This window comes from Physella acuta, unplaced genomic scaffold (assembly GCF_028476545.2).
Source record: "Physella acuta isolate Inbredline_101_S28 unplaced genomic scaffold, ASM2847654v3 ptg001169l, whole genome shotgun sequence".
In the NCBI taxonomy this organism is placed as follows: Eukaryota; Metazoa; Mollusca; class Gastropoda; family Physidae; genus Physella; species Physella acuta.
Window position 1 is genome coordinate 106,899 of NW_026732686.1, and position 25,711 is coordinate 132,609.

At 37.1% G+C, this 25,711-nt stretch overlaps 2 protein-coding genes across 2 annotated transcripts; one reads left to right on the forward strand and one right to left on the reverse strand.

Annotated features, from left to right (window-relative positions):
* Window positions 1–587: 587 nt before the first annotated feature.
* LOC131956678 (uncharacterized) lies at window positions 588–8,956 on the reverse strand. Its single transcript, XM_059321222.1, has 5 exons — window positions 8,811–8,956; window positions 6,897–6,999; window positions 6,358–6,482; window positions 809–909; window positions 588–618 (listed from the first exon to the last, which is right to left on the reverse strand). The coding sequence occupies exons 1-5, from the start codon at window positions 8,949–8,951 to the stop codon at window positions 588–590; spliced, it is 501 nt and encodes a 166-aa protein (XP_059177205.1). The 5' UTR covers window positions 8,952–8,956.
* A 7,920-nt stretch (window positions 8,957–16,876) lies between these two features.
* LOC131956687 (uncharacterized) lies at window positions 16,877–25,701 on the forward strand. The gene is made up of 5 exons (XM_059321237.1): window positions 16,877–16,956; window positions 20,918–21,020; window positions 21,825–21,946; window positions 23,960–24,051; window positions 25,605–25,701. Exons 2-5 carry the CDS (start codon window positions 21,005–21,007, stop codon window positions 25,630–25,632), a joined length of 258 nt encoding a protein of 85 aa, XP_059177220.1. The 5' UTR covers window positions 16,877–16,956; window positions 20,918–21,004; the 3' UTR covers window positions 25,633–25,701.
* Window positions 25,702–25,711: the final 10 nt, after the last annotated feature.

Below are 25,711 nucleotides of genomic sequence, written 5' to 3' on the forward strand. Positions count from 1 at the left end.
AGACTTACGGGTTAGCAACCTAGCGCTCTACCGCTATCTGTTACTAATGTATGGTGCTATGTCCTTCAGGAAACCTGCTACGTGGTCTCCTGGAACTCTCCAGAACGATTCCTTGCATGCTCAGATTTCACTGACCCCTAAAGCCTAAATATGAATCTCATATTAAATAAATTGTAATGACGGTATACGAATAAGTAGATACGATGAATATAAATATAAAACCACTCATAGCTACCAAAACATCAAAACTCCACAAATTAAGATTGAAGATTTTATTGCTCTTATTTAAGCCCTTATAGTTACAAAGTAATAAATAGAGAAATATGTAATCAAAATATTCGCAGATTTATAAAGTTTGTAAAGATAACTAAGCTATTATTTTTTAAAACCTTTATTCATTTAAGAAGACATATTGAGACATGTAATTAAATAGAATCAAGAAATATAATTTAATTTTGGATACCCTAACAATCGTTTATTGTAGAGAGATTAATATTATAAAGTAAGTAAGTTGGGTTTTTTTTTTATTTCGATAGTAGTATATACTGTAGACGAGTCGCTGAACTTCTGACGTGTGACGTCATATTTTAGAAAGGCTTTTGTCCAACAAAGTTGCCGCTGAAAAAAAAAGTTGTATACAGATGAAGCGTAATTGTGGAGGGGAGGGGGGAGTTTATATGCACGTAGGTAAGTAAAAAAAAAAGTATTCCATTAAAAATGATCGATAATAGATAACTTAAATCATATTCAATTTATGTATTCACATTATTCAATAACGGTAACACCAGTAGGCAGTGTATGTACGTACCGTGGAAAATATTCGCAGACGACCATGTTTGGCCAAGCTTTGGTCTCCGTGGGGCAGTGGATGATGGCACATCCGACTTGTAAAGATTTACCCCACACAACCTGTCACATGGGGGAAGGGAGATAAGGTAGAAAGTTAATACATCAGTGCGGTCATACGAGTGGCAGAGGTGATAGTATAAAAATATGTGAGCGAAAATTCCTCAAACAGAACATCGTCATTTTCGTGGATTCTTTTTTACTTTCTCGTATATACGAAGTATAGAGAAAGTATTGTAATCGTGCACAAAAATAACGAAATTTTGACAGTTTTCACCGTTTTACACCTCAGTCATTCATCACATCCGGAGTATAGAGGACTTATTTTAATCAGGCAAAAATTATAAATACAAATATATCAACGTTTTGGCGTTTTATGCGTTATCGATTCGTAAAAACTGGACTTTGCAATTCTGTCCGTATGTCTGTGTGTCTGTGTGTCTGTCTGTGTGTAAACACGATAGCTTGAGTACCGTTACAGCTAGGTTGATGAAATTTCATATATAAGTATTTTATCAAAATCGTAGATCCGTATCAACTTTTGAGTGATTTCCGATAAGCGGAAGTGGTACTTTTTCTACTTTGAATTTTTCAAAAGCCTATAAGTTGCGTACTATTTTAGATAGATACATGAAATTTCACACGTAAGTAAAAGATCTAATTCTCTACCTTCTGTCAAATTTTGAGTAATTTCCGTTGACCGGAAGTACTAATTTACGCTATTTTCGAGTTCGAATCTGAGTTCAAGTCAGTAGACCGTCCCTGAGTCCACCCAACTCTGATGGGTACCTAACTCCTGTTAGGGAAAGTAAAGGCGGCTGGGCATAGTGCTGACCACACTATCTCTTCATATGCCGAGGTCACAAAAACAAGTGAACTCTACTTTACTAGCCCCATAGACCGTCAGGTTTGAAAGGGAAACTTTTCACTTGGTGTGCAATTCTTTTTTTTACGAGATTCTATTCTATTATAAAAAAGTTTAAGTAATTAAAAATGGTAACAAATATTGTCTATGTCCTGAGTTGCCATCCCTCGTAATTTTATATTAGAATATTCGAGAAAGTTTAGGGGAGATCACTCCCGGTTTATTTTTTCCTAGTATCTTTAGGCAACTGCACCTTTCCAAAATGACTGGGATTTGAGCAATTCTCCTAAGGTCGGTCCATGAGATTCCGGCCGCTTCTTTAACTTTGTCAACTGAATTCTACACGTGCTGCTGACAAGGTAGGGGGGGGTTGTGTGGGTGTTGGTGGGGGTGGGGGTGAGGGTTGATGGGGATGTTGGTGGGAGTGAGGGTTGATTGGAGTGTTGGTGTGGTTGATGGGGGTGGGGGTTGATGTAGGTGGGGGTTTATATGAGGTGGGGGGTGATGGAGTGGGGGGTTGATGGGGGTGTTGGTAGGGTGGAAGAGCCCAATCTAAACAGGCGATTCTATTTTCTGGTTTGAGCAAGGTGTTTAATGTGTGTAGGACACTTACAGCCAATCAGCTATTACTTGCTGTTACTTCCAGATCAATTATCCCCTTGCAATTAATGCCTGTAAATTACCTACCCGCTACCTGTAAATTCCCCCCTCACTTATTAGGTTACATATTATTTGTAAATTTAGAGAGAAAAAAGTTAAGCTATAGGTATTTAGGGTGGACGTCATATAGAAACATGTATCTTAGATGATGCATGTAACTAAAACAGGGGAAACAACTTTCAATCAGAAACTTTAAATCAATTAAACGAAAACAAATGTATTTATTGTGACAGACAGATGGATAATTACTTAATCAATAAAAGAATAAATAAGAACTTATAATTAAAAATAAGTATTTATTTTATAATGTTTAATAATCTTCTTAATTGAATTGCAGCTGCCACCAAATAATTTTTCAATACTTTAATATTAATTTAACATTTGTTGATACAATACCAACTGCTAGACAAGCAATTATAACAAGCAAATATTTGAACAACGCTTCTATTTTTGACTCCCTCGAATCTTAGGGACAATCAGAATGTTAAAACTATGACCTAAGTCAGGGGTCGGCAACCTTTTGAGACGGAAGAGCCAAAAGTAACAATTTACAAAATTTTCCAGGTTTTAAAGAGCCACGAACATTTTTATTTTTATATTTGGTATTTGATTAGGATTAGGTAAATAAGTTTAATTTTTGTATTTAAAATAAATAGATATAAATATTAAATAATATTTATTCATATAAAAACATACAAATGTTTCGCACAAAACATATTAAATTATTTTAGCTAGCTCTGCTATGATAAACTTAGTTATCAATTAATATAATTATAGGACTATCCCAATCCACTTTTGAAGCTCTTAACTTTTTTTTTTCTTTACTGACATCACCGGCTCAGGAGGTGTCTCCCATTAGCCAGGCAGGCCTCAAAACGGCAAACTCCGACTAACTGGCTTGAATATCGGTTTGATTACCGTGAATCGGTCGCTTCTGTCCTTTGGTGCTCACCAGGCTTATCTTCCACCCCACATAACGGAAAAAAAGTCACAGGAAAAAAAAACACAGAAAAAAAGTCACAGTTTTTGCTAGGAAAAAAAGTCACAGAAAAAAGTCACAGTGGAAAAATTTTATCGGAAAAAAAGTCACAGAAATAAAGTCACAGAAAAAAAGTCACAAAAATCTTTTTAGAAATGTTTTTATTAATTTGTTAAGAATTGTAAAATTTTGTAAGTTTATTGTTGTGGGTTCTATTTTTTGATAGCATGAATTATTTATAGACGTTAAAAGCATTATGATATATAACAATTGTAAGTAAAAAATACTCTAAGATAATTTACACAACAATCTCAACTTTTGTTATGTATTTAGTTAAATACGCGGTAGAAAAGTTAATTATAAAAGAAATGTAGGTAAATTTTGCCGAAGGCTATTCTCTGGTCGGCCTCTCCTCGGTAGGCATTGTCCGAACATATTTTGTGTTGCTGACGTTACGCGTCAATGACAGCCTTTGAACCTTGTCGGCTTTCTGTTTTGATCCCAAGTTTTGTTATGTAATGAGCGTGATAAGTGTGCGCAGTAAAGGTGGTTGAACTAAACATGACTATTGTTGCCATGAGTTGAGGGCAGCAAGTCAGATGAACTTACCATTTCACGGTAATTTAATATTGGTATTAAAAAAAAACACGATGAAAACCGTGGACTTTAGAGCATTATATTATATGCTACTAATCTTAAGTTTAACAAAATTACAATCTACATACTTCATAATAAATATTTTTAGATGAATTATAAAAATTCCTATGCGTATACAGCCTACACACATTACATTACATTACATTTAATTAATCCTAAGTTAATTTGCACTCTCTAAATATTTAATACATAAAAGTATTAACAAATATCATGCAAATATATATTTGTGACTTTTTTTCCTGTGACTTTTTTTCCTGTGACTTTTTTTCCTGTGACTTTTTTTCCTGTGACTTTTTTTCTGTGTTTTTTTTTCCTGTGTTTTTTTTTCCTGTGACTTTTTTTCCTACAATCAGGGTAAACTCGTACCCCACAGTCCAGTACCTAGCTCAACCGTAGGAAGCTAACAACAAAAACACTACGTCACTCAGGTCATATTAATGATTACTGACAGATAGGGAAATGCATTCTGAATAAAATAACATTCCCCACTTAAAGATATTCGAAAAAGTCGGCACTCGGGAAGTGACAGTATTGCACTGCTGTGGGGCTGGGCTTGGTGCCCAAGCGGCTGTCATCTGTCCGAATACTCTCTACTCCACCTATTCTCATTGTTCGCTGATTAGAGTTTTTATTATGTTTAAACTTGTGTTTCTTTACAGTATATAATTTGTCATGGGTTTTGAAAATAAAATGATACAATAATTTCTAACATTTGTGCATGGAACTTGAGAGCCGCCACTTGACATCAAAAGAGCCGCATGCGGCTCGCGAGCCGCAGGTTGCCGACCCCTGACCTAAGTTCTGTCTGTCAAAACACGATGCTCTGGGAACATTCATTGCTCAACACTACAATACAACATAGCGGTTGGAGGAGGGGGAATATACATGGGGGGGGGGGGGGGGTTATTGACAGGATGTCTAGGGTTAACAATAACCTGAAGTTTGCCTACATCAGTGCTAGTTCTTCTGTCGGAAGTAATACAAATTACTATTTGGACAAATTAGGCACTTGAGTGGAAGGCGAAAGAGAGGGCGTCCTAGACAGACCTGGAGGCGGAGACTTCCTGAAGAACTGAAGACAGCAGGGATGTCTTGGGAGGCTGCTAAATCAATATCCGAGATCAAAAAATTGGATGCTTATGGTACAGGCTCTATGTTCCACTAGAGGTAAAGAAGATTAAGTCATTTCGACGAGTGGAGAAAGTTGAGGGTTCGAAACCCGTCCTTTTATTTTATTCTATACGAGCCGACCCGCGGCGTATCACATGCCGCTATTTAGTTGTTTTATTTTCTACTTTTCAGTAATTCATAATTTGTAAATTCGACAGTACCAATGCTGCCACTGAATATATTTGCTTTAAAACACTATCAGTAGCTCGTTAAGGACGATACCCCCCCCCCTCCTTTCCCCAACCCCTACCCCCCACCCGTGAAAGCAGCCTCCTCTTAGTTACCTCCCCTAAATTTAAAATCGTTTCAAACTAAATTATCTGCCCCCTAATAGCCGTCACTAAACCCGGCTCTACGATTGTAAACCTTTACCGTGAACCACAGCTCACCAGACCATGTGGGGATGGGGTAGGTAGGGATATGCCTAGAGCGGAAGAGAGGGGGCTGCTAGGCGCGCTTACAGCTTGGTGTTTTCTATGGTCTCCATGAAGAGAATTATATATATAGATAGATACTGCGTAACCATACCCCCTAGCAGATTCCCGTTGGGAATTCCCACCATACACTACTATGTGTATACGGTTTAGAATAGTAGAGAATTATCCTGGGGGTTTGCTTGCTAATTTTTTTAAAATTGAAGCAATAGAGTTTCTTGTCTGATTGTGGATCCCATCAAGTTATTCTACTCAAATTGTTTTTCTAGTAACTATTAGTTTATTTAGTTTGGGCGTGGAAATTCCATTACATATCTGATACTGTTATAAAGTAGACTATCCCAATATACATTACCTTGCAAGAAAATTTCCCAAATAGACAAACAATTTTGTTTTTTCTCTAATTCAAACATGGCTTGGCAAGATAATGTTTTAAAATTATAGACTAACGCATTGCTTTTTCTACCGCCCAAAGAATATATATATATATATATATATATATATATATATATATATATATATATATATATATATATATATATATATATATATATATATATATATATATATATATATATATATATATATATATATATATATATATATATTTATATATATATATATATATATATATATATATAGGATAGACGGATAGATTCTCTAGTCACTCTTAATAGTTGCGATCTGTATAATGGATTAGCAACTAACGTAACCTTTGCCTTAGGGCAGCAATACAAACATCTGACCTGAGAATAGTGACCACAGGTCGGCGATGACGTAATGCAGGACCAATCAGGTGTCTGTACGGATTTCTCTGCTATCCATTGCTTGACCGCTTTCCCGGCTATGGTGGGGTGGTCAGTGTTTGCAGCTAAATGAGTCAGGGAAAGGCATTGTTAAACTATGAGCTAGACAGGAAGGGCATTGTTATAATATGAGCTAGGCAGGAAGGGCATTGTTAAACTATGAACTAGATATGGGGCCCTTTATAATAGATATAACGGGCACTGTTGAAATCTTCTTCTATGTAGCTTCTAATTGAAATGAGAAAATCGAGAAAAAAAACAAGACGACACAAAGACGTGTAGACATGAGGACAACAGGACACAGAATTATAATACTGGCACACGAAGACAAACACGGACACGGACAAAAACGGACACACGAAGACACGCGGAGACATACGGAGACACACACATACACACTAAGACACACACAGACACACGGAGACACACACTGACACACTAAGACACACGAATACACACGAAGACACACGAAGACCTACGCATAGAAGCGTACAAGTTCTCCCCATACGGCCCACCGCTGTGTTTAAAAACACAGTTACCGATAAAGGCTTGGGCGAATTCTGCCAAAGTGTCGTTCCAAGCCTGGCGATAAAAAAAAATACTGTTTTTAATTTAGATATAAAAACATTGGTTTCAATTTAGACATAGAAACAGTGGTTTCACTTTATTGTTTCAATTGTGAGGCGTGGAGCTAATGGGAGCGCGTGATCGGGAGTGAGCATGAACTATTCCTAGCGTGATAGTCATGAGTTTCGAGCCCACACTCGGGTCCGTATTTAAGTTCACCTAGGTGTGACGGGTACAGGACTTAGGGTACAGAATAGACCACAGTACCTCCTCCATATTTTGAGTTTTAACTGGCCTGATACATAGGCAACATTTGGTGCTTCTCAACTAGCTGCCAGGCTTTGCGCCATATATATATATATATATATATATATATATATATATATATATATATATATATATATATATATATATATATATATATATATATATATATATATATATATATATATATATATAATCAAACCTTTGATATTATTGCAATCCCAGATTTAACTTCTGATAAAGAAAAAAATCTCATATAACGTACATCGCCTTCCTCTAAAACCCACTTGTGTGCTAAATTTAGGCACCATCACTGACAAATTTCTCTCTAAGAAAGAAAACCTATCAACAACGTTAGGCAAAACATTTAATTATAGCTACATGCCCTAGCCTTGCCCTACGCTGGCTGTTAGACGGGTCGCGACATGCGTGTTGGGACGTAAAGCGGCGACTGTGCCCGAATCAAACACGGTTGCGGACGTTCCTGCGAACCAGGCGGTACGATGTACCAAAGGAGGATGGAAGGTCTGGTTCAAACTTTTTAGGTCCAAATTTGGTCGAGCCGAGTACTGGACGGTGGGGTACGAGTTTACCCTGCGTTTAGTGGGGTTAAAAATAAGCCAAGTGAGAACCAAAGGACAGAAGCGACCGATACACGGTAATCAAACCGATATCCAAGCCAGTTAGTCGGAGTTTGCCGTGTTGAAACCTGTCTGAGTAATGGGAGACACCTCCTGAGCCGGTGATGTCCGTAAAGAATATATATATATATATATATATATATATATATATATATATATATATATATATATATATATATATATATATATATAATTCTCTTCTTGGAGACGTTAGAAAACAAGCTGTAAGCGCGCCTTGCAGTCCCATCTCTTCCTCTCTAGGAAATATGGTGAGCTGTGGTTCACGCTAAATGTTTACAATCGCAGAGTCGGGTTTACTGACGGCTATTAGATTGAAACGATTTTAAACTTAGGGGAGGTAGCTAAGAGGAGGCTGCTTTCACGGGGAGGGGGGGGGGTTAGGGGTTGGGGGAAAGGAGGGGGGGGGGTTATCGTCATTAACGACTTACTAATAGTGTTTTAAAGCAAATATTTTCAGTGGCAGCAGTGGTACTGTCGAATTCACAAATTATGAATTACTGAAAAGTAGAAAATAAAACGACTAAATAGATATGATACGCCGCGGGTCGGCTCGTTAAAGATAAAACAAAACGAGCACCCCACACAGATTTTTAAAAGTAAAGTTTTCCTTTCAAACCTGACGGTCTATGGGGCAAGTGAAGTAGAGTTCACTTGTTTCTGTGACCTCGGCATATGAAGAGATAGTGTGGTCAGCACTATGTCCAGCCTCCTTTGCTTTCCCTAACGTGAGTTAGGTACCCATCAGAGTTGTGTGGACTCGTTGATGGTCTACTGATTTGAACCCGGATTCGAACTCGAGACTTAGGGGTTAGCAATCCAGCTCTCTACCGCTAGACCACTCCGTCCCCAAACACAGAATTTTACCCCACGTAAAATATTTATACGACGTAACCAACTCACCAATGCGGCAATTCCAGCAGTTGCACGCTCAGCGTTATGAGCGTCAAGAAACGCTCCGATATCCGCCTGCGTCAGACTGACGGCGTCGTATCCTTGCGAGACTGCGAGCATTGCCGCTACGATCATCACATTGTACCACATCGTTAAGGGCTGGTAGAACAGAGAAATATTAAAGCACTAAACAGAGAGATCTGTTTTTATATACCTTTCGTAGGGCTTAGTTCTGGTACGGTAAAGTACCGTGTATATCACATTTCTAAGCTCAGTGGATTATTGGATTTAAAATGTGCAATTCAAAATTTTAAATCTCGGTATTAGTCTTACTTAAACTTAAAACACCTTGTTACACATCTCAACACGAAGCTGGTTATAAAAAAAAGCTTACGTTGTTTCAATGTACGGATAAATAATTAATACATTACTAAACCAACTACGTATTGTGCAGTGGATCAGCCTGGCGCAGAGGCGTAGCGAAGGGGGGGGGGGGCGCGGGGGAGGTACATATGTCCCCGGGCGCCGACCCTAGGAGCGCCAAAATAAGCTCATTTTTAGCTGCTATTTTGAATTATAAATATAAAAAAAATATATGGGGAGGGGGCGCCAAATTGAAAGTTTATGGCTGGCACATACCTCAGGGTAACCATTAGTAAAGAAAAATTAGCCCCTTTTGCATAATCAAAATATTAAATAAGTGTTAAAATATTATATTAGCATTAATGACAAGCTTTTAAAGTAAGAATTTAAAATTATCTTTCTTCTTCTTCGTTCTTAATTTTTTAGTGTTGGAAGAAATTCCTCTTAACGCTATAAAGTCTTAGGTGTCAATTAGTTAAGCACCATTGAGGCCATTGACCCCGATTTCAGCTTGCTTTTCTTTTTGGATTTGCTTCCATAGCCTTTGTCCACCCAAGAACAAACTACAAGGCAACGGTTGTTTGTTTACCGACTAGACCACACCGACCCTTTTGAAATTATCAATTCTTAAATGTAATAGTAAAAATAAAAGCGTCAGTCGTTGTATAATAGTTATTTATACTTGTATGTAAGTATGACTTTTATTTTCCAATGTGTTAGTGAATATTAGTTTAATTATTCTATAGGAGCTTATTAAATATTGAATTAAACTTTACAAATATTCTTGAGACTTCTTCTGAAATACTTATAAGTTTCCCATTAACAATGATAAAAAGCAGTGTTTTTAAAATAATGAGGTAAAAACAAAAAATAATAATTCTGCCCTAATTCCCCATCTTGAGCTCCACCACTAGGCACGCCTCTGGTTATCACTTTCTATTGCATAAAAGTGCATGCTTGTTCGTTTATTTATTTTTCTGATCGATTGGATTAGACGCGCCCGCCATTGAGAGTGAATACTTCACGCGCAAAAGCTTAGCAATAACTGTAATTTTAGTCGTAAGAGTATATTAGTCCCATTGGGGAATAACAGTGATTATAAAAGGGAGGGTTGGGGAAAATAATTAAAATAAGGAAAACATAGATAATGATTTCGAGCAATTGTATCGTATTAGTTCGAGAAGAGGCGGTCCTATTAGGGATGAAGTGATATTATTTTGGGGATTGTTTTCGTTACTGTAAATACTTTTTCTGATACGGGTATTATTTATTTGGTAATATTGTGAATGGAAGATTTATCGTGTCTTATAATTTTTAAAACTGTTATCATATAGTGCATGACATCAGAAAATTTATCAGACTAAATGTATCAGACAAAATATCAAAGACAAAATATACAGCAGGACAAAATATATCAGACAAAATAAAATGAGACAAAATATCAAAGACAAAATATACAGCAGGACAAAATATATCAGACAAAATAAAATGAGACAAAATATCAAAGACAAAATATACAGCAGGACAAAATATATCAGACAAAATAAAATGAGACAAAATATCAAAGACAAAATATACAGCAGGACAAAATATATCAGACAAAATAAAATGAGACAAAATATCAAAGACAAAATATACAGCAGGACAAAATATATCAGATAAAATATAGCAGACAAAATATCTCAGACAAACCATATTAGACAATAGAACTTAGATAAAATATCTCACACAAAATATATTAGACAAAATACATTATGACAAAATATCTCAGACAAAGTATATCAGACAAAATATCTCAGACAAAATATCTCATACAAACCATATTAGACAACAGATCTTAGATAAAATATCTAACACAAAATATATCAGATAGTATTTTTCAGACAAGATCTCAGACAAATTATCCGAGAGAGAAGAAAAATATCTTTGGCAGCATCAAATCTTCAATAGAGATCTCCAACTAAATATCCCAATATATATATATATATATATATATATATATATATATATATATATATATATATATATATATATATATATATATAATACATTTAACTTAAAGAATGCACATAACAAATATTAAGCTTGAGTAGCCTACCTTTATGAAGAAACAGAAGACACAAACGTCAATTCAATTTGGAGCTGCTTGCTAAGTAGCAAAAGGGAAATAACCCACCTCAATTTATACTAATGTCTGTTTACCCAGATTTTTTATTGCTGTATCTTGTTGCAAGCGGTGATGATATTTAATGACTAATTACACCTGTAAAAATACGCAATACGCATCGTGCAATTAAATGATTGTAGGGCTCTAGAGATCCATAACACTGCATCTGGATTACTTGTACATTGTAAACAATACGTTGATGGCAGTAGTGAAGGGGTTGAGTAGGTAGCCTCTAATTACCGTTAATTCTCGAAACGAGTTTTACCTTTGTAAACCTAAACAATTAACCAGGTGAATAGGTTAGATATGGATATAGGGTATGTGTTTAAAAAATAAACTATTTTCATTTTTAGAAGGTGTTCGGCACATATTGTTTTAAAAAAAATTTCAGACTTATCTTTTAATCCAAATCGGCTACCCCATTATACATTCATATCTAAAATATTATTTAGTTTTTACTTGCTTAAAAATCAACAGATCTGTACCAGCTGTTATACCAGCGAGTAAAGAAAGATACTAGACAAAACGTTAAGTGTACTATCTCGGATACTTTAAAAAGTACAGTGTACCGTCTCGGCCATATTAGAAAGGACAGTGACACAGATCAAATAATTTCAAACAATTTCAAATGAATTTTTTAGGTTTTTTTTTTTGTTGTTGTTGGGGGGGGGGGGGGGGGGCGGGGGAATTAATGTGAGGTTAAATGTCAGTTCCCTGGTTCGAATAAGGAAATATTATTGCCCTTGGTCCAAAAAAAATTAATGCCCTTGGTTCAAATAAGAAAATATTAGATGTATCAGATGGTGTGACGTCACACTTTTGCAATATAAAAAAAGAACAATGTTAAAAAAAAATATGTTAGCCGTTGTTTCGCGTTTTAGAAAACTGTTTTAATAAATAATAATAGAAATTGATAAAAATAGTTTAGGTTCTGACAAGATTTTGGAAAAATATCGATGTTTTAAGAAAAATTCAATTACAATTTGAGGGTGATGTAGGCTTTAAGGGGGGGGGGGGGGGGGGGGGGGGGGGAGTCTGGCTTTTTGTGACGTTGTGTTACAGAGGGGAGAGGGAGTAAAAATCGTCCAAAAAAGCGTGACGTCATTTATGGATGCCCCCAGCCCCCCCCCCCCCCCCCCCCCCCCCCCCCCCATCTCCCTCTGTTTTCAGTCTTTAGTTAATGAGTCGGTGATATAATTAAATATATATAGGCCTAATTATGTCTTAGTATTTCTGAATATAATACATCACGTACCTAATAAGCAATCAACATCCACGCAAATTATACCAATTCCGCTTAATGTGTCATTACCGTGGTTGGTTTTATGTCATTGTAAAAACGTAACTCATCAAAGAGAGATAAGCGTATCATGCAGGTGACAGTTTAATTAATTGGATTGTTTACCTTTATATGTAGTCTTCAATTAATTAAGGCGGACCAGCATCAGATAAAAAGTCTATAAGGGTTGTTACATATGTTGCAATAACATCGTGCCAATGAAGAGTGAATGTGCATTTGTAAAGGCTGAGATTTGTTAAAAAAACAGATAACCTGGTAAAGCTGTATTTTTTTTATTTATGTGTTGTATATCCAAGTGGATTTATGAATGAATTATAGTTGTGATATTTAAAATCAGTACTATTTTTAAATTGTAGGCAGTCGATTCTTAGCTGATAATAAAGAGTTTTATATATATATATATATATATATATATATATATATATATATATATATATATATATATATATATATATATATATATATATATATATATATATAACTCTTTTTTATGTATGAACAATGTATTTGAAGTTAGATGGGAAGCTACCTATGAAATATTTAGAACAAAGTTCAACACAAAAGTTATCTCTTCATAGGTCGCTAAAAAATGAATAAAAAGAAAACATGAAATATAATTAGGAAATCATACATTTAACTTATTTTCAAAAATTCTTCTTTCACGTTGTTTTTTTTTTTGTTATAGTTTATTTCTTTAGATTTTTAAAATTAAAATATTACTAGTATGTTTTAAAATATGTTCAATATATTACTTGTATGTTCTAAAGTATGTTCTATGTATTACTAGTACATTCTAAGTTTGTTCTAAATACTACTAGTATGTTCTAAAGTATGTTCTATGTATTACTAGTATGTTCTAAAGTTTGTTCTGTGTATGACTAGTATGTTCCAAAGTGTCTTCCTAATTGCACAGGTCGTATGGAGGGCCACGAAACGGGTTGGGTGTGCAGTCACCCACTGCAATGGTTGGATGGAGAACCTGGTTGTCTGTGAATACGATCCACCGTAAGTAGAGACAGGTTCATTAGCACAACCGGTAACAGGAAAGATGCGCAAAGAAAAACTGTGCAACGGAAAACTGCGTATCGGTACACTTCGCACAAAAAATCGAACATTTTTAGACATTAACAAAGAATGAATACGTGTACATTGTAGCATAATAAATTTTATTGCTATAAAAATATGAAAAAATTAGTCTATTAGATTAATTAGTTTGTATTTACATCTTTTTCTGTTTGCAGAGTATTCCGTTGCGCAGTTTTCCGATTGCGCATTCTCGTGGGAACAAGCACTACCAATAATTAAAAATGTTTTGCATAAATTATGAAGAAATAACGCTGTTTACAAACTATGGAATCCTTCATGACTGTTCATTTTATTCTGCAGAAAATAAATTTAGTTTTCAGAATTTGATTTTTCTGAATATGAACTGTACCTACGGTTTATTACTTTAAATATTTGATATTTAGAATTTGTTTACCTTAATAAGATCAATGCATATTTATCAATAATTTAAATATTAAAAACAAATAGAATAGAATATTGGAATAACAAATAAATACGTTATTTGAGAATATATTTGAAAATACATTAAATGTATGTTCTTCTTCTAAAATATATTTCATAATGAAATGGTTTCTTTTTATTCAATGTTTAGTGGTAATTACGAAGGAGAACAACCTTATTAAACTGCCTCCGCTACGTCACAACAAGGTGTCGTCACATCACGGCTACGTCAGAACACGACGCCACGACAGCTTTTCTGTTTTTTTCTTTAAATTAAATATAATTTGACAACTTTACGGTTCTTAGTGTATCGTTTCTTTTCGATTTTTTCCATTGTAAACGTCACTGTTCCTAAAGCTTCCACCCCCTTTTTATTCTCTCGTAGACAGAAGTAATGATAAGGGAACGAGGAAAAGAGGGGAAGGGGGTGCGGATACATATTGTTAGTAAGTAACAGCCGTCCTAGGAGGGGTGTGGGGGGGGGGGGGGGTTTCCACACCTTCCCTTATATGCCGAGGTCATATGAACTCTACTTCATCTGCCCAATGAATCACTGGGTCTACATAGGATTCTTTACATTTTTTACAGACAATATATAGGCTAATTTAACCAGTATCCCCTCTTCCCAATTCAACCCCCCCCCCCCCTCGATGAAACACTGACTGATTCACTTGTTTATGTTTTCATTATGATGTATCTAGGATCTACTTGTGTAAGTTAAACAACTAATGTCATGATAGCGTCTACACCATGTAAGACACCATCACGTCTATGTAAGACACCATCACGTCTATGTAAGACACCATCACGTCTATGTAAGACACCATCACGTCTATGTAAGACACCATCACGTCTATGTAAGACACCATCACGTCTATGTAAGACACCATCACGTCTATGTAAGACACCATCACGTCTATGTAAGACACCATCACGTCTATGTAAGACACCATCACGTCTATGTAAGACACCATCACGTAGAGAGCTGGTTTTGAATTGACTAAAAAAACATTACAAAATCGTCACCTATTGCTTTGTTTTTTCGTTGTGAATGTGATTCACCTGCGCTATGAATCGCTTAGGCTACTTTTAAACCGTCACGTTACAAAACATCTTGGTTTAGTTTTCGTTTGACGGTATAGTAAAAAATTAATTTGGCAAGTGAGTTAGGTAGCCCACCGCAATAAAACGGTTAAAAGCGAATGTTAGGGTAAGGTTTGGGTTAGGCATCGCTATCTACAACCTATGATTTTCGAAATATCTGACTACGTATTTATCTGAATCAAACTCTAGTAAAACATACAATAAAAATCGATGTTAGCATGAAATGTATGTGAATGTAAAACCTTAATTGTTTGACCTGGATATAACAGAACAGAAACTCAAACAAGCAGAAGTTCGCCTTATGGGATCAAATTACATGCTGCCATCGACTGGACCTTCTAAATTAACATTCCTACAAAAAAAAGTCGGAATTTAAAAAATATTTAAAAATAAATAACTAAAATCAATATTGACATATTTACGTGTTTACTGTTCATTAGTAAACGCTAATGGGACATATTTATATTTCAGAACGTTTCTTTGGAACCGCAATGTGTTGAAAAACTGTATTACAGGTAGGCCTGTATTTGGATTTAACCCTTAATAACGTACTCAACAAGTATAAATGGTAACACTGCATATATATATATATATATATATATATATATATATATATATATATATATATATATATATATATATATATATATTCGTTTTTATGTGGTATGCTATAAATGTGCCAGTTAACCCGAACTTAAAAATAAACCGGGAGTAATCTCCGCTAACTTTCTCGAATATTCTTATATAACACTACGGTTGATGCAACTCGGGATATAGACTTGATTTTTAAGCCATTTTTTAAATTACTTAAACTTTTTAAAATAGAATAGAATCTCGTAGCAAACAAGACTTTCTCTATACTTCGTATATACGAGAAAGTAAAAAGAACGCCAAACAATCTATGTATAATAGTGTGAAATATTATTATTTTTTAAATTCACATGCGTTTTTTGAGAAATCGGAAATAGCGTAAATTAGTAGGCCTACTTCCCGTCAACGGAAATTACTCAAAATTTGACAGAAGGCGGTAGAGAATTAGATCTTTTACTTACATGTGAAATTTCATTTATCTATTTGAAACAGCAAACAAGTTATAGGCTTTTGAAAAATTAAAAGTAAAATAAGTGCCCCTTCCTGTTACCGGAAATCGCGGAAAAGTTGAAACAGAACTACAAATTTGATATAATACTTATACATGAAATTTCATCAACCTAGCTGAAAAGGTACTCAAGTTGTCGTGTTCACAGATACACATACACATACACATACACATACACATACACTACACGCACAGATTTACACACACATACACACAGACATACGGACATGATTGTAAAACTATGTTTTTCCGACTCAGGGAACTGTAAAACGTCGAGACTTGCAAAAATCTCCATTTTTTTTGCACGATTACAATACATTCTCTATAGGCCTACTATGTATACGTGAAAGTAAGAATAATAACATTTTTTGTTTCGATTTATTTCTTTGATCTTTTATCGCTTGCATACAGCTTTTGTTATAATTCGCCAGGAAAATTAACCGTGTGTTCTGTTTCTATGTTTAGGACTTCCGTCATGCGCTGTTGTCTTCCAATTGCCATTGCGTTACTTCCTCTCTTCGTCAGCGGTCAGCTGGTCAAATTAACTGATGACGTCAAAAACGCATTCATAAAAGCCCACAATGATGCGCGTGCGAAAGTCGGAGCCAAACCGTTGGTAGGTTGATTGGAGCCGGGTATGTCTTAACTCACTAGAATCACACATTGTCATGTCACAATACGTCACACATCGTCATGTCACAATACGTCACACATCGTCAAGTCACAATACGTCACACATCGTCATGTCACAATACGTCACACATCGTCAAGTCACAATACGTCACACATCGTCAAGTCACAATACGTCACACATCGTCATGTCACAATACGTCACACATCGTCAAGTCACAATACGTCACACATCGTCAAGTCACAATACGTCACACATCGTCAAGTCACAATACGTCACACATCGCCTTGTCACAATACGTCACACATTTGATATCATAACATATTCACACATCATGATGTTAAAACTCATTGAATTAACACGATGTTTTAACATTAGTATTATATTTACTTACTTACTGTGGAGTATAAGGCAACAACAAATCTCCGCCATTCCACCCTGTCCTGGGCGAGCCACTTTAGTTCATGCCAGGTTTTGCCAGTAGCCTGTACTTCTTCTTCCATCTCCCTCCTCCATGTTCCCAGTGGTCTTCCTCTACTTCTCTTTCCGGGTGGGTTCCACTTCAGCGCCATGTTGGGGAGTCTTTTTTTGCTCATGCATAGGACATGGCCCAGCCATCTCCATCTCCTCGTTCTAACTTCTGAGACAATGTCGTTTAATCCTGTCCTTCGCCATATTTCCTTGTTCGGGACTTTGTCGTCCCACTTTATCCTGAGGATGCGTTGGAGGGATCTTCTTTCAAAGCCTCTGAGTCGGCTGTCTACTTTCTTGTTTAGTTTCCATGACTCTGCAGCATAGAGGAGTACAGAACGTACATTAGACTTATAGATCCTTATTTTAGTTCTCTGCTGCAGTGAGGATGATTTCCAGATCTTAGCGAGTCTGTTAAAAGCTTGTGCTGCCATTGCTATTCTGGTGGCAATTTCTTTCTCCATGCTGCCATTTGCTGATATATAGCTGCCGAGGTACTTAAAGTCTTCGACCTCTTCTAGCTCTGCTCCATTCGCAAAGGTCTTGAGAGCACTTTTGGTTTTTATTTTCATTAGCTTGGTTTTTCCGGAGTTTATCTTTAGCCCAACGCTTTTGGCAATTTGCTCTATTCTTGTGGTTTTCGCTTGGATGTCTTTTTGGGCATGTGAAAGTAAAGCCAAGTCATCAGCAAAGTCACAGTCCTCTAGGTGGTTGGTAAGTTCCCAAACAATTCCTCTTGGCTTATCCTCAGTGGCTCTTCTCATAATCCAGTCTATTACCACCAAAAAGATGACAGGTGAGATGACACAGCCCTGTCTGACTCCTGTTTTTACCTTGAACCATTCACTTTGCTGATTTTCGTGTCGCACACAGCATTGGTTATCATAGTACATGTCCTTAAGTATGTTTATGACTTTTCCTGGAAAGCCATATAGCTCTAGTATCTTCCATAATGATGGATGGTGGATGCTATCAAATGCTTTCTCGAAATCTATGTAGTTGATGTAGAGAGACGAATTCCACTCCAGGGACTGTTCCACTATAGTGCGCAAGACAAATATTTGGTCGTTACATGACCTGTTGGCCCTGAAGCCAGCTTGTTCTTCACGAAGAATCCCATCAATTCCTTTCCTCATTCTTTGTAATAGGACTCTGCAGAAGACTTTCCCTGGTACTGACAGAAGATTAATGCCTCTCCAGTTCTCACAAACTTTAAGGTCGCCCTTTTTGGGTAATTTGATAATGATTCCCCGTTTCCAAGAATCTGGGACTTTTTCTTCATTCCATACTTTGTTGAAGATCCCTAATAGAGTTTCTGCACCTATTTTTGGGTCTGCCTTTAGCATCTCCGCAGTGATTCTGTCCTCTCCTGGAGCCCTATTGCTTTTTGTTTTTTGGATAGCTTCTATTATTTCTTGTTCTAGGATGGGTCCTCTATGCATTTCAAAATGTATGTTCATGTTAGTGAAGTCAGCAGTTTCTTCTGGGTCTGGTCTGTTTAGGGTCTCTTCGAAGTATTCAGCCCATCTTTTCAATTGATGTTTCTCCGTTGTAAGAACTTTCCCGTTTTTGTCCTTGATAGTAGATGATCTATTTGCTATTCCTCCTGTTAGAGTCCTGATAATCTTGTAGACTGTTCTGCTATCTCCCTTATCAGCTGCAGCCTGTGCTTCTGTGGCCATTGTGTCTACATAGTTCCTTTTATCCTTCCTAGCATTCCTTTTTACCTCTTTTTGCAGTCTTCTATATTCTACATCGTTCCGTACCCTGCTTTCCATGGTTCCAGATAGTGTTTTGATTTTGGCTTCTCTTCTCTTTTCAATGAGATTCCAAGTATCGTTTGAGATCCATTCCTTCCTTTGTTTGTTCCTGTGTCCTAGTATGCATTGGCTTGTTTTCGTGTATACATCCAGGATCTTCTCGCATTGAGTATTGGTGTCCTCTTCTGGTAGGTTCTCGAGTAGACTAAATCTATTTTTTAGTTCAATTGCGAAGTTTGCCTTAATGGTGGGATCTTTTAGTTTAGCTGAGTCAAATAGCTGGTGGTTTACTTTCCTGTCAACTCTCTTAAGCCTGAGTTGTAGTTTGCACAAGACTAGATTATGGTCGCTACCCACGTCAGCTCCTCTTATCGCCTTTACATCCCTCATGGATCTTCTCCACTTTTTATTTATAGCAATGTGATCGATTTGATTGCTGGTTCGCTTATCTGGGGATATCCAAGTGGATTTGTGCATTTCTTTGTGCTGAAATAAGCTGCCACCTATAACCAGACCATTTTCTAGGCAAATCTCTCTAAATCTTTGGCCGTTGTTATTTGCCTCTCCCAGCCCCTCCTTACCCATGCAGATCTCGTATCCTTCATTACTGGCCCCTATTTTTGCATTCATGTCTCCCATGACCACAAGAATGTCATGTTGTGGATTCCTGTCGATTTGATCTTGTATGGTGTGGTAGAACATGTCTTTGTCTTCATCCTTTGCTTGTTCTGTCGGGGCGTAGCACTGTATTACGGTAATCTTTACATGTCTTGAGTAGAATCTGGCTCTAAGCATGCGAGAATTGATTGGTTCCCACCCTATTAGGCTTTTCCTTGATATTTTATCCATGATAATACCAACTCCTTCCTGGTGTTGGTTATCAGATCTCCCAGAATAGATTATAGTTTCTCCTGATCCGAGTGTAGTCAGGCCTGAGTCTGTCCATCTCATTTCGCTGATACATACTCATTTCAACATGTTGATCCTGTATCTTGACATTTCCTTGAACACTTGAGCTGTTTTGCTAGTTTCGTACATGGTACGCACATTCCAAGCTCCTATTCGTGTAATAATTTTGGGGGCTACTAAGGACTGTTTCAGAGTAGAGACTTCCTTGCGGCTTTCATCTAGACTCGTCATATCAGGCAAAGCTGCCTTGGTCCTCGGTTGCTCTCCCATGATGGTTTGATTTAGATCTGTTGCCGTTTCTGTAGCGTTTTTGTTTTTACATGGTGGGTTGCTAGCCCAAACCCAAAACCCTTCTCCTTTCCCATTCTGGACTTGGGACCAGACAATGGCGGAGTTAGTATTATATTTACCCTATTATATTGTTTTATAAACGTAAAATAAAGTGAATATTGTACTAAAACAACTCAAGTTTAATAAAAAAAAAAGAAACTTAAATTCGTCGAAACTGTTAAATTAGGTCTTCTTACAAACTAATTAGGTACTTTTAGAGTTAAAAATACATTGTCAAAAAAGACAACATATATGTTGTTTTTTAAACAAGACAAAAATTTACATGCAAATATGTATTGAAACTGATGATTAATACTGTCCCTTCATGTGCGAAAGTCAAGGAAACAGGTAAACTCTAATTCACCTGTCCCGTGGACCTTAAGGCTTGAACGGGTACTTTACTGTCTTTTTTATAACAACCCACCTTACCACTAAACATCTTATAGTTACTTGTATATTCTTTGTGCCAAACTTAGACGTGGCACAAAAACGCCGAAGACTATGCCAAAAATCACATCGCGAAGTGTCTCTTTGAACACAGCTACACACCGTATGGAGAAAATATGTATGCATCATCAGGTGAGCCGACATACATACGTATATTTTCTAAAGTTTTTGAACCGATATACATAAGTATATTTTCTATAGTTTTTTTAACCGATATACACACGTATATTTTCTAAAGTTTTTGAACCGATATACATACGTTTATTTTCTAAAGTTTTCGAACCGATATACATACGTATATTTACTAAAGTTTTTTTGAACCGATATACATACGTATATTTTCTAAAGTTTTTTTTTTGCTACCAGAGGCGTAGCCAGAGGGGTGTGGGAGCAGGGCTGGCGCCCCACCCGCTCAAAACACAACTAAAATTTTAAGCACATTTTTAATTCATTTATTTCCACACATTTCAACATCCCAGGTACTCGCACTCCGTAACACACACACACACACATGCATTTATATTCAGAAAAACAAACCGGTCTATTTTTGAAAATATTTAAAACATCCTTTGCTCTATTTTATTGGCTGACACTTTTATTTTTATCATGTTAAACGTCTTTCTTTGTGAAACATTTTCGCCCTCTTCTGATAACCTGTTGTCTCTCTTACCAGAAAGTAGTATTTTCGTTTTACTTGCATAATAAATTTCAGTAGACTTCAAATTTTGATTAATTAAAATTTTACATTTACCCAGTACATATAAAGATATTTTTCCGATATATTGAAGAAGTTTACCTACATAAACACTGAACAATAAAAAAAAACTCAACAAAAACCATGTTTTACCTGTATTTCTATTAACCTGTAAAAACAATCATCTGTATAAGAGCCTAGCTATACGCCGGCTCATTTTAAGTTCACTCTGCTTCACCTAGGCAAACCTTCCAAACCCGCCTTAGACGCCGCCGCGGCAGTCAAGACCTGGGTGGACGAGAAGAAATTCTCCAACCCGCCCAGTTGGACGTGCATGAGAGACAAATGTGGTCATTACACTCAGGTAAGGGCAAATATGGTCATTACACTCAAGTAAGGGCAAATGTGGTCATTACACTCAGGTAAGGGCGTGTGGTCATTACACTCAGATCAAGGCAAATGTGGTCATTACACTCAAGTAAGGGCAAATGTGGTCATTACACTCAGGTAAGGGCAAATGTGGTCATTACACTCAGGTAAGGACGTGTGGTCATTACACTCAGTTAAGGCCAGTGTGGTCATTACACTCAAGTAAGGGCAAATGTGGTCATTACACTCAGGTAAGGGCAAATGTGGTCATTACACTCAGGTAAGGACGTGTGGTCATTACACTCAGTTAAGGCCAGTGTGGTCATTACACTCAAGTAAGGGCAAATGTGGTCATTACACTCAGGTAAGGGCATGTGGTCATAACACTCAGGTAAGGGCAAATGTGGTCATTACACTCAGGCAAGGGCGTGTGGTCATTACACTCAGGTAAGGGCGTGTGGTCATTACACTCAGGTAAGGGCGTCTGGTCATTACACTCAGGTAAGGGCGTGTGGTCATTTCATTCAGGTAAGGGCGTGTGGTACTTACACTCAGGTAAGGGCGTGTGGTCTTTACACTCAGGTAAGGGCGTGTGGTAATTACACTCAGGTAAGGGCGTGTGATCATTATACTCAGGTAAAGGCAAAGGTGGTCATTACACTCAGGTAAGGGCGTGTGGTAATTACACCCAGGTATGGGCGTGTGGTACTTACACTCAGGTAAGGGCGTGTGGTCATTACACTCAGGTAAGGGCGTGTGGTCATTACATTCAAGTAAGGGCAAAGGTGGTCATTACACTCAGGTAAGAGCGTGTGGTCATTACACTCAGGTAAGCGCGTGTGGTCATTACACTCAGGTAAGGGCGTGTAGTCATTACACTCAGGTAAGGGCACGTCGGCATTACATTCAGGTAAGGGCGTGTGGTCATTACACTCAGGTAAGGGCGTGTGGTCATTACACTCAGGTAAGGGAAGTGTCATTACATCCAGGTAAGGATTTGTAGTGTTACTCTTTGGTCATCACAATGGGACATTATCCCTGGTCTATTACCCCTCGGAAATTCACAGATAAATACAGAAAAGGATAGGTTAAGGATATATGAGGGATAGAGTTACGATTAGGGTTAAGGATTGGGGTTATGTGACAAACGTTCAAAAGACTCTTGCCTGATGGAGTTTTCCCCAAACGATTAAACATGATTTCAAGAAAACAGGACAAACTCCGATTCGTGAAAACGTGCGTCTATCGAGATAGAGATAAGGATAGGATTTAGGATAAGGTTAAGAAAAGGGCTAGGGGGGGAATGGAAACTGGATATAAAGATGGATATTGATTAGTATAGAAATACTAGGCATTCTTAAGATTTGGGATAATTAACCGGGGGGAGGGTATAGTTGTCTGAGAGGTTAGGTCCTACACCCCATGTCTATCACCTAAGTATCCGCTCCGGGTGTGCTCATTACTGATTACACATAGGTAGCCATTTCAGCCACAGATCTTGCTAGCACAAACACAGAAGGGTTTGTGAACGCAACTAGCAGATAAAAAGGTATACTAAAAATCCATTTGTTTTTATCTGTTTATCTCAAGATCTTCTTCAAAATTGTTGTTGGTAGGAAGTTGCAAGCATTTTAAATACACGTGAAGCGCCATGAATACATTTCTCGCGACTTCACCATATTGATTCGTTAACCACCTAACTCTAATCTGCACAGACGAAGTAGAGTTCATCTGGGTTTTTTCATACCTCGGCGTATAAAGAATAGTTAGGTCCTGCCGAATTTGCTTTCTCCATGTCAGGTTGGGTACTCATTAACGCTGGGTAGACTCAATGAATTTTTCAGACTAGAACGAAAAAAAACTGAGCTCACTTTTCTTTGGATATCAATCATGTGCTCAGCTACCAGACCACACTGTTCTATATATATATTAAAATTATAAATTGTTATAAAGAAACATACAACGTATAATATTTATTAAGATGACTGAATACCTTTTTTATGTACAGGTCATATGGAGGGGAACAAAATACCTTGGCTGCGCCATCAGTAGCTGTCCGGGCAAGCATAGTACCATGATCGCCTGTGAATACTACCCACCGTAAGTATACAACAAGTTCTGTGAATACTACCCACCGTAAGTATACAACAAGTTCTGTAAATACTACCCACCGTAAGTATTCAACAAGTTCTGTGAATACTACCCACCGTAAGTATTCAACAAGTTCTGTGAATACTACCCACCGTAAGTATTCAACAAGTTCTGTGAATACTACCCACCGTAAGTATACAACAAGTTCTGTGTATACTACCCACCGTAAGTATACAACAAGTTCTGTAAATACTACCCACCGTAAGTATTCAACAAGTTCTGTGAATACTACCCACCGTAAGTATACAACAAGTTCTGTGAATACTACCCACCGTAAGTATACAACAAGTTCTGTAAATACTACCCACCGTAAGTATTCAACAAGTTCTGTGAATACTACCCACCGTAAGTATACAACAAGTTCTGTAAATACTACCCACCGTAAGTATACAACAAGCTCTGTGAATACTACCCACCGTAAGTATACAACAAGTTCTGTGAATACTACCCACCGTAAGTATACAACAAGCTCTGTGAATACTACCCACCGTAAGTATACAACAAGTTCTGTGAATACTTCCCACCGTAAGTATACAAGTCCTGTGAATACTTCCCACCGTAAGTATACAAGTTCTGTGAATACTACCCACCGTAAGTATACAACACGTTCTGTGAATACTACCCACCGTAAGAATACAACAAGTTCTGTGAATACTACCCACCGTAAGCATACAAGTTCTGTGAATACTACCCACCGTAAGCATACAACAACTTCTGTGAATATTACCCACCGTAAGTATACAACAAGTTCTGTGAATACTACCCACCGTAAGTATACAACAAGTTCTGTGAATACTACCCACCGTAAGCATACACCAACTTCTGTGAATATTACCCACCGTAAGTATACAACAAGTTCTGTGAATACTACCCACCGTAAGTATACAACAAGTTCTGTAAATACTACCCGCCGTAAGCATACAACAAGTTCTGTGAATACTACCCACCGTAAGTATACAACAAGTTCTGTGAATACTACCCACCGTAAGTATACAACAAGTTCTGTGAATACTACCCACCGTAAGTATACAACAAGTTCTGTAAATACTACCCACTGTAAGTATATAACAAGTTCTGTGAATACTACCCACCGTAAGTATACAACAAGTTCTGTGAATACTACCCACCGTAAGTATACAACAAGTGAAAATAGACTTTTCCCTAGGTAGCATAGGACTGAAATTAGACTTCTCCCTAGGTAGCGTAGAGTCGAGTATATTGGGCCTACACCACCAGACATTAACAGATATCCCCTTCACTTCGATTCTTGATATTGTTTTTTTTTCTCCACATAACCAGATTCATTAAGTTTGTATGGTTAAATAATTTCTAACTAGTGTCGTGTTCCTGCTTTCTTATTAGCACGATTGAGTTTGCGCGTGTGTTTATGTGTTTGCGTGTGATGCGTGTGTTTGTATAGTGTGTGTATTTAAACAGTTAATGCTCATACTGTTGCTAATCACGTGTGACGTGGAACACATTGTATTTTTTGTTTGTTCCAGAGGTAACTACATTGGTAAAGCACCGTGAATGAGGTCACCCCGAGACACGCATAACATCCTGTGACTAATCACGTGACCTCCAGTATTTCTTCCAGACTTTTTTCTCC